At 43.1% G+C, this 13197-nt stretch overlaps 1 protein-coding gene across 11 annotated transcripts in view; it reads right to left on the reverse strand.

Annotated features, from left to right (window-relative positions):
* The window catches only part of LRRFIP1 (LRR binding FLII interacting protein 1), a 111964-nt gene that overhangs the window by 47806 nt on the left and 50961 nt on the right, over positions 1–13197 (reverse strand). For 6 of the 11 annotated variants that reach the window (XM_032693940.1, XM_032693939.1, XM_032693932.1 and 3 more), the window contains exons 3-6: positions 9429–9446; positions 5515–5562; positions 4067–4111; positions 3494–3544 (exon numbers count right to left, since the gene is read on the reverse strand). The exons of the other annotated variants lie outside the window; for them this stretch is intronic. In XM_032693940.1, the coding sequence (XP_032549831.1) occupies positions 3494–3544; positions 4067–4111; positions 5515–5562; positions 9429–9446 (162 nt within the window). The remainder of the gene's footprint in view (positions 1–3493; positions 3545–4066; positions 4112–5514; positions 5563–9428; positions 9447–13197) is intronic. 11 annotated transcript variants of the gene reach the window in all.

The raw sequence follows: 13197 nt of genomic DNA on the forward strand, positions 1-13197 counted from the left end.
ATGAGAGGAAAGGAAAATCAGAATACAAAGGAAAACACTCAAGCAAGTTATGGCAATCAAAAGAATTCCCCAAACCAAACACACAGACACAAAAATAGGCACAGAGATGTAAATCCCAACTAAAGAACTTTGATAATGCAGGAATTCTTGCACAAAGGCACAAGGAGGAACGTGGCAGTAAACAAAACATGGAAAATGCACAGATTACATCACAAGTGATTACTACCACAACAGTATTTCATGCTGATGGTCTTGGATTATAGAGACAGCCAGTTGAGAAGTGGGAGAACTAGGACAACTGAAATAGAATAGAGACTGAAGAGAGGCTCAACAAACACAGGGTGATGTTACTGAGCTTTCCTAGAAAAATCTGCATGATAAAGAATTGAGCTTGCAGAACTCCTGAAACAGATGTCGTTGATGGGTTCAGGAAGAGCAACAGAAAAGCTGTTGCAGAAGCCCCTTGGTGTCAGCTGAGGAGACACACACATAGCCAAGCCAGCATTCTATTGGCACCCCAGGTCACTGTTTACAGCACAGTCACAGCTGTGGAGCTTCAATTTGCTGGCCTGGTCTGATCAACATCTCCAGTGGTTTTGCAGGATGTAGTGCTGGCTGCTCTGCCAGAAGCATCCAGGCCAGCTCCCCAAAAGCTACCTCAGCAGATCTCTGGTGCCTGCAATCCAGACATCCACTTAAAAAAATATTCCAGGAGAAAACCCCAGAGTAAAACCTGCACAGATTAGTAGTGTGGTAAAGTTTTAGGGAGAAACCAATGTCCAATACTGGCTCATTTCAGTGAAAACTTCCTGTACAGAAGAGTAGCACGGGTTCAAAAAGCAACCCCTACCACCATCAGACCCTCACAGCAGTGCAAGGAGTCTGAGTGACAAAATGCAAGATCAATTTTACAAAAATGCAAGTCCTACAAAACAATGACATCCTGCAAGGATGGAAGGAGAGCCCTCAAATATCAAAAAAAATAGCCTCATTCAGAATTCTCACTCATTTTATAAACCCTTGTGGACACAAGGCAATAGTTTTTGGTTTTGTCTTCAAGCTAAAATAGCTCCAAAACCAAACTGAACTCTAGTAATCAGAGGTAATTTTTTAGGTTGGTCATTCATTGTTCATGGTTTCTTTACTTTGTTGTTTTGAAGACAGGCACAGCAAGAGCCAAACCTTCACAGATTAGCCAGAGATGGGGTCAAACTATTAAAAACATCTACTGTAAGCCCACACCAGGAAAGTGATCAGAGAGACTGTTTATAAGAGCATGGAGTGACAGGAGAAGGGAGAATGGATTCAAACTGGAAGAGAGTAGGTTTAGATTAGGAAGAAATTCTTCCCTGTGAGGGTGGTGAGGCCCTGGCACAGGTTGCCCAGAGAAGCTGTGGCTGCCCCATCCCTGGAAGTGTCCTAGGCCAGGTTGGATGGGGCTTGGAGAAACCTGGGCTAGTGGAAGGTGTCCCTTCCCATGGCAGAGGGTGGAACAGGGCAAGCTTTAAGGTCCCTCCAACCCAAACTGTTCTATAATTCTATGTTCTGTTGATTAATTGTGAATAAAACAACTGGAGGATGTAGAAGGGTAAGTTTTGGTTCAGACTAGCAAACATTTACATGCTTCTATAATCCCAGTGGCACTTGCAGGATGGAAGGAAGCTCTGTCAAAACTTTTCCTGTGCCTAAGAACACCCACTGAACGCTGGGACAGGAGGGAGTCTGTGCAACATCACAAGAAATACCAGAGTGGAAAGTTTCAACCAGATCCTTCTGTCAGAGAAACACATTCTTTGCAGAGGTATGAAGAATTTAGGGACCATCCAGTGGACCAGTTGGAGACTGCTGTTCACCAGACCAGCACTGGTTATCACAGCCTGAAGGCACATGGGCAGCCCAGAGGCTGGCTGCTCTAGGAAAAATGGTTGGAAAAGCTTCTCCAACCACCCATGGTGGGGAGGCAGAATGCAAGGCTTCTGCCATTTACTTATCTAAAAAACACAGGATTGTGTTACAAAAACACCTCAAAAGCAATCAGTGGTGGATTTCCATGAACAAAAAGGTGTTTCAGATGAAGATGTGCTATAAGCACAGAGACAGCATCCTTGCATTGTGCCACACTAAGGAACACACTTATAGCAATGGTTAAACAACCCATTTGTGTTGTCAACACCTTCTAAACAGAAAGAATTGATATTTCAACTGAACTAGAGATTTTTTTTCCCTCTAAAAAAACACTTTCATGAACATGTTGACATTTAACTCTAAGTAAAATAAACATTTCTTTTCCTGTTCAGCTGTGAAGAGAAGCTTTTCTTAATCGAATCTTTGGAGCTTTGAGGCATCTTCTAGCTTTGAAAAGCACTCAAATAAGTTTGCAATCTTGAAGAACAAAGATTTTCACAGCATTTCAAAAGTAGCAATAAGAATTCCAATAAAAAGGGAACAGGGCAACACTAAGTATTTTTATGTGTACCTTGAGCTATTGTGAACAACATTTGGGATCACTGAGTCGGCTCTGCAGTAGCAATTTTTATTTATTTATTTATTTATTTATTTTTAAATGAGTCCTCTAAGCTCTACACTAGACCAGACTAAAGGCTTATATACACATCTGTTATCTGGGAAAATACTTTCTAGATATTTTGAGGAAAAAAACCATTTGAACTTTTCCTAGAGATGAGTACTCTGTGCTTTACTTTTCTCCCTCCAGAAAACTTAAGCCTGCAAATGAATTTTAAGTATCTCTAAAGCATTTTTAAGGAGAGTAACCAGTGACAGGACCCTAGGGAATGTCATGGAGCTGTCTCAGGGGAGGTTTAGGCTGGATATCAGGAAAAGGTTCTTCCCCCAGAGGGTGGTGGGGCACTGAACAGGCTCCCCAAGGCAGTGGTCACAGCCCAAGGCTGACAGAGCTCAAGCAGCATTTAGACAACACTCTGAGGCACATGGTAGGATTGTTGGGGTATCCTGGGCAGGGCCAGGAGCTGGACTTGGATGATCCTTGTGGGTCCCTTCCAATTCAGGATATTCCATGATTCTACAGGTATTCACCTGCAACTCCAAAGTGCTTAAGACTTATTTCCACTGATTATTTTCTTCTGGTTTCCTGAGCTAATAAACACTGATCCTGCAGTAAGCTAGCACTTCCTTTTCAGTATCAGTAATGAAACAGGGGAGCTTCCAAGGTGCATACAAGAAATAGCTGCCTATACCAATGTCTTGGCTAAGTACTTCCTGCAACAGCAAACAGCATTTACCACAAAGGTTCCTGCACAGGAATTCCTGCTCCTGCACACTGCACACACATCTGACAGTTCCCCTGGCTGAAAGAATTATTGATCCATGTGTTACTCAAAAAAAAAACAACACAGAACACATCAAGGCCTTGGAAGGACGATACTATGAGAGTACTACAACCAGTCTGGGGTGCAGGGAGACGGTGACATCCATACACACACACACACAGACAGAAATTGTACAATTTACCAACCCTCAGGCTTCCACGGCTACCCACTGACATGCGCTCATCTTCATCCGAAGCCTATCGAGAGAAAAGTATAAAGACAAAAAAATAAACAATGAAAAGAACACAAGTAACAGGCAGTGAGGTAAATGCTGATGGCTTTGATGGGACAGAAGGCAAGAAAAGACGTACAAAATAAATGTATTTTAAAAAGAACTGCATTAAAACTATAAGCAGAAAGTAAATTAAATCATACTCTGCCCAAGAAACACTGTCAAGTGTTTCACTACAGCTTGCTTGGGTGTTCCCTGCTCTAAGCTCTTGGCCCTTGGTCTGAATAAATGAATGTTAAACACTCCAAGCAGGTTATTTCCCCACCTCCCCCCTCCTTTTTTCTCACACATTTGCAAAAACTCCCTGAAGTGTCTGGGGAGAGAGCAGAGAAGTCAGGAAGTGGCTTTGGGGTTTTCACTTGCCTGGGGTGGGGGGAGCTTTTTTTGGTTTAGAGTTTTTTTTTTTAAGAAGGAAGTTCCTTATACTTGTGTCTTTTCTTAATTTGAAATGTCTAGCTAGACAGAAGAAGCAAAAGTAGATACTAACCGAGGCATTTCTTCGGGCTCTACGGGAATAACGCTCACTGTCTTCCTACCAAGGCAGCAGAGAGAAAACAGAGGGAAGTGTTGAGAGGACAGAGACACCAACACAGCGTTCCAGAAACACACAGTGAACTTCAGCCACGCTTGGGAGTCAGCGAGGTTAAACCAAATAAACGGAAGGTGACACCCTGTCACACTAGAAAATCCCTCTCTCCCTCCTTTGTGACCCCAACTTTCTTCCCCTCCGTTTTACTCTGCTAGACACTGTTATTACTGGTGCAGAAAACTTCAAGCAGCGATGCCTAATTTCTATCTCAAAAATGTTTCAAGTGCATCTCTTCGCATGTGGGCACCGGTAATACTTACAGGGCTTGTGTCATTATGTTTCCCAGTCCTTCAAAATAAACCTCAAAAATCTTCCATTTGAAATAACGTGGCAGGGCCATGGTCTCTCCCTAGTGAGTATCCTGGAGGGGCACAGCCTGGCCCCTTCTTCCAGACTGAAAGCAGCTGTGCTCTGCTTACAGCCCCTGTGACACTGCAAATACTGTCAGGTGTAATACGTCTCAGTATACTGATTTTAACAAATTGATTTACCATGGAATTTAGAAACAGCGATAGAAAACAGGAAAAAGAAAAACTTTCACCATTATAGTCAACAGTTCTCACAGGTTGAACGGACTTTCAAGCAAGGGAATTGCCAGTGAGGTGGAGCTAAGCTCATCCAGCAAGGATTTGAGGAGACTCAATGGCTTATTTGTGAGACTGGAGCACCTTGGTGGATAGGTGGTCCGGGCAAACAAGTATTTACACTGATTTATTATCGAGGGTCAAGAGTTTTGAGGAGTTTGTGAGGTTATCTTCTTTATCTTATATTACAGGTGTTAAAACACTCAGATGTTGCTAGTGGCCAAGTCCGTAGCTGGTATCAACTTCACTGGCTTTGGCAAATTGTAAAATTCTGAACACTGTATTATCAGAAAAAGCAAACATTGCCACCGTAGCAGTAATAATTCCTCCGAAGGATACCCCTGGGCCACTAAGTGCCAAGGTAACCGAGGCAGCACAGATAAAGCATGCTCACAATTTACCTGTGAAGGCAGATTTAAGAAGACTTAAATGGTAATGAAACCCACAAGAAGTAAAATGAGTATGGATATTCCTTGTATCTCAAGGGGCTTTAAAAGGCCTTTATTCTAACCTAACCCTCAAGCAATAGAGTGGAGACAGAGGTCTGTTAAAAAAGATGGCTCTAACCCAGCCCTTGCCAGTTTTAAGCTGATTAAAAGCCACCTTTCAGGTGGAAATGCAAGTCTGCAGGAATGCTTGTGGTACGAGTGGAATTCACATCTCCAACACAAGAAAATACCTGCTTTGTGGGATTTCAAACTCTGTGAACTATACAAAACTTCAACACATAAAAGTTGTTGAGCTACGTTGATCAAGTCCTACCATCCATTGCTCGATGTCTCCCCACTTAGTATCCAGACCATAATATTTCTACAGACAGAAAAGGGAAAAAAACAGAATTTAGATGAGAAAAGCAAACACAGAACATTTAGACATGCATTGCCAGGTCTTGGCCGAGCCACACACACACACACAGACATGCCAAGAAGAGCTGCACCGAGTGGCACCAGAACCCTCCACAGCACATGCCCAGGAAAAGCTGCCTGGAAAAAGGAAAGGGATTTTGGGGGTACAGCCAGGACACTTGACAGCTTCTTCTCTCTCAGCAGTGCAGAATCCCAGTGCTGGGGGACAGGAGCAAGGAGTGTAATGAGTCTTGAATTCCTGACCCATTTAAGTCAAGAGTCATTACAAGGGAGGTGAACGCAGGACACTTCCAGGATGAAAAATGCTGTCAAATCATGTTTCCCATACAGATTTGTCAAACTGGGCAGACAAGTTGAATACAAACACATCTCTGTGCACTCTGATTCGCTGTATTCAGAGCTGCCCAGAGCTCCATTCAGAGCACGAGGCTTTTTGCCTACACTTCAGCCATCTGACAGCGGTGGGAGTGCCAACAAGGATAGAAGAGGACAAGCTCCACCAATGCAGGCAAGGTTGGAAAGCTCCCTGCCTTTCAGTTCCAAATGCCATGAATTTTCTTAATAGACTGTCTTGTCTGAACCGCTTCTCAGCTTGTAATTTCTTTGCACAACATCGGGAAGTTCCCAATTAATTTGAATTTCCACCAGGCAGCGATACACGGGTTTAATGGGACTTTTCTTCCTCCCCAAACAAGCATGTCAACTCTGGTCTCAGGAAGTTTGCATTTTTAATGGTGACCATAAGGTTCCTGTGTGAAGAAAAACCACTGGCCTAAAGCACAGCAACAGCCAAATGGAAATCCTGCTTAAGGAAGCATAATATGTATTTTAGAGCTTTCCTACTGGCTTGAGGAGGGAGGAGTATCAACGGTCGAAACCTTAGGAAATGATAAAAGAAAATCAGAAATGTGTTCTGTACTGCACTCTGGTTTTACCACTCGCTCGATGGTATTAACGTAATTTTGCTTTCACCCTTAAAAACCTCATTCACTAGTTATTAATAAACTAGAACCAACAGCAGCTGGACTACAGTTCAACACTTTATCAGTCTACTTCCAGTTCAGAGTTCTTTCTCTTCAAACAACAAAATTATTTTCATGTTAAAGTATTCTTCATTTTCCTTTATTCTTAACAGCTCTGGAGAGAGCAAAATAGGTAGTGAGGTGCTCAATTATGCATCCTGGATAGTCTGAACTGTTCAATGACCTACCTTTAAATGCTGCCTATTTTGAGGTCAAACTGGGAAAAGGCAGGAGCTCAGAACAATCCCAGTTATTAGGAAAAATGTTAGAAAATAAGTTTTTAGGCCAGTAATTTGAACACAGAAAATTAATTCACTGCATGGCAGAGTTAAGTAGTATGTCAACATCTCTCTGGAACAAGGAAAAGAGACAACAGTTCAATAACCTCTCTAACCACTTCCCTATGGGAACAGGGAAGTATTCCCCTCTGCTTTACCTGCAAAGCATCTCCCTGTGTGTTCAAGAATATCCCATTCCCTACACAATGCCTAGCCAAATTACACACAAGCGAAGCTTCCCCCTTGAACTACAGGAAATCAGAGGGCACAACATGAATAGTTTCTTCAAGCGTTGCACACTTCTCACAAGGGCTCAGACTCGTTACTTCCAGGTAAAAGCAAAACCCATACAACAGAGCGTTATAAAATTAACTTTTATGTACATCACAGCCTGAAAATGACCCCTGAAAATTCAATGAGCTCCAGCTGGTCAGGGCTGTGTACATGATGAGAACCTACAGATTATACGGTTTGCAGTACAGCAGGTCAGGTAAAGCCTTATTAGAGGCTTTTCAGCCATTAAGAGACACCAATTTAAAAAAAGACTATTAAAATGGAGAATCCTTTCTCACACACAGAAAGGATCCATAAACACACTAGTAATTTCTGAAAGGTCTGCTGCTCCTTCTTCCTGCCTTCTGTTCTCATTTTCTGACAGTGGCTTTTGAATTCAGCATTGCAGAAGGCAGATAAGGAAACACCCCTCATAAGACTTGCTGTGTCACAATTTAAGTTCCACTTACAGGCTTTTCCTCCTCCATTTCAAATTACACAGCTACATGCTTAATATCCCCTAAAGAAAAATCTTAATGAATGCAACTGCCTCGAGACTATTTTTAATTTATTATCTTTTAAACAGCACATGTCATATGGGACTGAACTGGCAGCTTTTGAAGTCTCAAGTATTTTGACCCCTCACCCCTTCCTGTTTCTTTCTCTGCACTGACTCTTCTGTTCTGTCCCCAGGGGCCTGATTTGAATGGGTTAAAGGAAGAAATGGTGCTTAGCCATTCACTTAGGTTTCAGCCAGAGGTCCTTGCTGGACTCAAGTTCCCTTCTACCCTGAAAAGTGATATTACAATTAAATAATTAATGACGTTAATACCATTGAGAGAGAATTCCAGATGCGATTTGCTCACTAAGTGACAGCGAAAACCACCAGACTTGCAAACTCACTACGGGATGTTGGGAGGATAACCCACTTATCTTCTCATCCATGTCAGGACACCAACAGTAAACAACCTCCTGGGCTCCCACGGGGCTGCATTTGCACCAGAAGGTTAAATTAGTTCCCATAAAGGAGATTAATAACGAGCCTGTTGATCCATGGGCAGACGTTGAGTCACTCACTACGCAGTCAACTCCAGAAATAAAACCAAGAGTAAGATAGATTTGTTGCTCAATCGATGGGGTCAGGGTTAAATACCAGAGCACATGATTTGAGCAGCTCTCTTCATATACATACGCCCTCGAAGAGGAGAACAGCACTTTCGAAAAGCACATGCACTGCTAGATCAAGCTTTGAAACATGCAGTTAGGGCAGCTGGAGTGCCAGAACAAAACCAAACAAGGCCGTGGTTTTAGGACACATTCATCACTCAGCAAGCAATCAAAATATCTCAGGAAACAAAAAGGAAACATTCAATAAGGGAGGCTTGAAGAAATATGTGCTTTCTCCCTCCCTGTAAATCCTCTTTGGAGCTATTTCTGTTTCTAGGTACCACATAGTTCATATGCTGGAAGTGTAGAACAGTCAAACATCATAACACAAACTCCAAAATCTCTGTTGCTACATAGCAAGTGACCTCAGAGCTACTATTATCATCATCATCATCTTGGCCATCATCATGAAAAGGAAATTGGGAGGAAGGAAGAGATCACAACTTTAAATTGAGGTGAGAGAAGATTAAATAATGTAAAAGCACTTGTAAGACTTAGGTGCCATTGGAAGGAAGGTCATATGGTTTATTTACCAAAAGATTATGAATTCAAACACAGCATCGCTGATTTCCTTCAGTGACTTTCTGCAAACAAAGTCATCTGAAAGTCATTCTTCCTGCTGGCACCTGTTAAATGCTTGCCCAGCCTGAAATACTTCCAGGGATACTCTTGGCCTTTGGCACACAAATGTCTGTGTGGTTCTTGGTGACACACAGAGCCACCATACCCTCCTATGACCCTGCTATGCCAAGTCACTCTTCTGCTTATTGATTATTCTCTGGCCAAACAGGCTGTAGAAAAAAATCATATTAAGTGCCTGACCAGACATTTTCCAAGGGTCATCTTCCCCCCACTCCCCTTTATTACCCATACAAGATTAAGGGAGGGAAGGAATTGCATGGAAATTTACAGCCTGCTGTGCATCTCCCATTCTTTAGAGGATTTTCTAGGTTGGACTCAACGATCTTGGAGGTCTTTTCCAACCTAAATGATTCTGTGATTCTGAAATTCTAGCACGACTCACAACACAGGAACACATGCAAACAAGAATGAAAGCGAGCAAGCCCTACCTTCTGGACTTGATAGATCTGAGGGAAAAGGGAAAGGAAAGAAACAAGGAACAAAGCTAAGCATGAATGGATACATAGCAGTGCAACATTCCACAGCTCATTCTGGAGGGAAAAAACGTAATTCATACAGAAAATACAGCAAAACATGAATACAAAGAAGTGCACATTGAAGTCCTGTAGATTTAGGTAGAACAACCCTACACACCTTTCACCTATGTACAGCACAATCAGCGTGTTAAAGCTCCTGGAAAATTCCTTGCAAATACACTGCCAGCACTAGAGGATCTCTGCAGGTTGCTTTTTCAATTTTTAACGCTTCCATGGAGCCTCACATTGTTTTCAGGCCTTAATAAATACACTGCTGACTCTGCTGCTCGATAGTCTTGGAGCACTTTGGTAATGCACAAAAGCATTACAGTCACTCTACTGCATCTGAATTTTGAGTAAGTGGAGAACTGCCCTTGACTGATCAGCTTTGTAAACGCACATGAAAATGGAAAATGTGTTTTTTCTTTAATCTTTGCTAAAGCCAGAAACCTTTCTGGGTTAAAAAACTCAAAGAACTCTTCTTCTTCAAAACCACCTAGCTGGCTACACAAATCCAGAAGGAAGCTGAAGCTTCATTCTCCCCACTTCCCTGTTGAACACCAAGCTCTGAATTTTCAGGAAACATATCCCAGCTCTGGTCTGAGAGTCCTCAGCTGCCTCACTGCTGATCTTCTGAGACAAGCAGAGACACGGAGTAAACACCAACACCAGCCCGCTGCTCTAGGGGGCAGGGAACATACACTGCTCTGACTCCAATACTCCAGTGGGTCAGCAGGCAGCAGGGTAGTCAGCCTCCTGTATTTTGGGGTATTCAGAGGATCTCTGCCATCCAGGTATTCAGATGATCCCTGCCACCCACTGCTCTCTGAGAAATCCACCTCAGAGATACCCAGATCCCAGCCCTGGGGAAGCCGAACGTACATTTTTCAATCCCCGCCCTCCTGATCAGGTTCCCCTTCACGAAGGACAAGTGCAGAACCCAGCTTAATACCTCAGCAGCATTAATTCCCATTCCAACAAGCGCAGTGGGGATAATTAGGACCCACATTTAAAACCACCATTCCCACACAAATTCAATACCTCACTTACCTTCTAAGAAAGCCCTGAAGAAGAAAATTAACTAGATGCTCCCACAGTTCCCAAGGCTGCACACAATTCCAGTCTCTAGCTTTTCCATGGCACACACAGGGTGCCTTTTGTCCATATACAGAAGCCAAACACACAGGTTTAGTTGTTGCAATTACCATGCGGCCGTTTAACCTTTAGGCTTTAACTTTTCAGTGCTGTTTTTCCACCCATGCTTTCAGGCAACAACCACGGAAGTCTTTATTTTTGAAACCCCAGTGCTTCAGGTTTGGCATAGAAGGTATTCCCACTGAGCCCAAAGTAAAACACGCAAGGAGTCTTGTGCCCAGGACCCTGATTGCCAAGAGACAAGATAACAATGAGGCCCTTTGTTCAGACCAGGCACCATGGAAGGAGGTGGAGAAGGGCACAGGGATAAAGCCAAGTGCATCATCATAACTGTTCCAGTGTTTTATAAAACCTGGAATTCTGAATGCTAACAGGCATTACAACAGCTCTTCTCCAAAGTGACTGATCTCTCGGCAGTGTCCTAGTGGGAGGTGTCCCTGCCCACGGCAGGGGGGTTGAAACTAGATGATTTTTAAAGATCCTTTCCAACCCAAACCGCTTGAGGATTCTGTGATGATACTGTCCTCCTTAGATGGTATGTTACAGGAGGAAACACACTTTTAAAGAATAATTCCTATTGCAGGTGTGCCCCTCACAAAAGCTTAAGAGTCAACAGACACCAAAGCAGTGAAATGTGTTAAACAGCACTCTCCTGTATTAGGGTATGACAAAAAAACCCAAACATGTGTTTTGTCCACAGTATTAGTGGCAGACTGCTTTCCTGGTTTCCTCATCAAAGGAGTTTTCCCACAAAAATAACATTTTTCATAGAAATATCTTTAAAACAGGACAGAACAAACTAGTGATGCATTGTTAGATGGTGGTAGAAGTTCAGAGTCTACTAAAAACACCTTCAACATTGTCCCTTTCCAAATTTTCCTGTGCATCCTCACACTGGCTTTGTAAGACAGGCACAGATTAACCATCAGAAACCTTCTTCATTTCTTCCCTGGATATGGAAGCACCGAGTTTCATAGTCTGTCTCACCCTTCCCATTTAAGCCACAAAAATTCTGCTTTTCTCTAGCTTTTCTTTTCTACTAGAAAGTATTGGTGGTATACTTTATTCTAAAGAAATATGAATCCAAAGGAAGAAAAGTAAGTATGCTTTTAAAGAAGGAATTTACAAAATAGCCAAGGCAAGTTTTGTGCTCTGCCCTTAAAGCAAGAGCTGAAAATGAAGGCAGGAGACCAGCACAGTGCACTTGCCTTGAACTAGAAGGCTCATCTAATGTGCAAACTGACAAGGAAGAATCTTATCCAGCCGATTAAGGAGTGGGAGGAGATCACTGTCTTTTCACTTCAGGCACTAATATCAGCTTAAACTGTGGTCTCCAAGTGTCAGTCCTCAAAGAGACGTTTAAAGCCTTGGCAGCAGAGCACACAGAAAGTACTCCTACAGAAAACATTCTCTACAATTAGCCCTAAAGCTGCAGCTTTTACGTGTCTTGAAACATTCCTGTTAAATATTGTTTGGGGGGAAAAAGGCTTTAACACATCTTATGTCAAGCTTCAAGAGAAAAAAGGAAAAAAAATGCACAGGAAAAAAATTATTCTTTCCATTTTACCTGGTAGCCCCATGATAATTAACAACTTGTTACTCAGAAAAACTGAGCTGAAAACTCCTGACTTGCTCTTCTGCCTGAATTAACAATAAATATCTGAGTGTACACAGGCATTTGTCTCAGGACCCAGCACAAGTACAAGCCAAAGGGACCGGCCTCAGACTCTGCAGCTGGAAACCAAATGTTTAAAGGCCCCGGCAGCATGGTATGGTAAAAGATGACCCATCACTGCTCTGACTCCCACCAGCTGGGGAGTATCAGCAGTGTGGAAACAGGGAAGGGAGCAAGTACCATCTACTGTAATTGTCCTTTCAGCTCAGAACACGCATGGGCAATGAGAGCTCTCCTGCACTGTGTGGAAGCAAACCAGCAAACCTGTCCAAACCTCCAGATTAATTATTTACATCTTTGGTGAATAACAACAACAAAGCAGCACCGAATGAGAACTCAGAAACATTCAAGCTGTTCCATTTGTTAGATCTGTGCCTTTCCTAAAGCCTTATCACCAAGAACACATTCTCTACTAAATATATAAATTTATTCACATATATGTGATTCAAGAGTGATCACTACCCTTATCTTCATGAGGAAGCCAACCATGTCCTGGGCTCATCCCACAGTGTGGGCAGCAGGGGAGGGGGGGATTCTGGCCCTTTGCCCTGCTCAGGTGAGACCCCACCTGCAGAGCTGCCTCCAGCTCTGGGGGCCCCAGCACAGGAAGGACATGGAGCTGTTGGAGTGAGCGCAGAGGAGGCACCAAGATGATTAGAGGGATGGAGCACCTCTCCTATCGGGAAAGGCTGGGAGAATTGGGGTTGTTCAGCCTGGAGAAGAGAAGCTCCAGGGTGACCTAATTGCGGCCTTCCAGGACCTGAAGGGGCCTACAGGAAAGGGAGAGAGAGACTATCTACCAGGGCCTGGAGATACAGGACAAGGGGTGATGGCTTCAAATTCACAGGTTTA

The sequence above is a fragment of the Chiroxiphia lanceolata genome, chromosome 7 (assembly GCF_009829145.1).
Source record: "Chiroxiphia lanceolata isolate bChiLan1 chromosome 7, bChiLan1.pri, whole genome shotgun sequence".
Taxonomy (NCBI): Eukaryota; Metazoa; Chordata; class Aves; order Passeriformes; family Pipridae; genus Chiroxiphia; species Chiroxiphia lanceolata.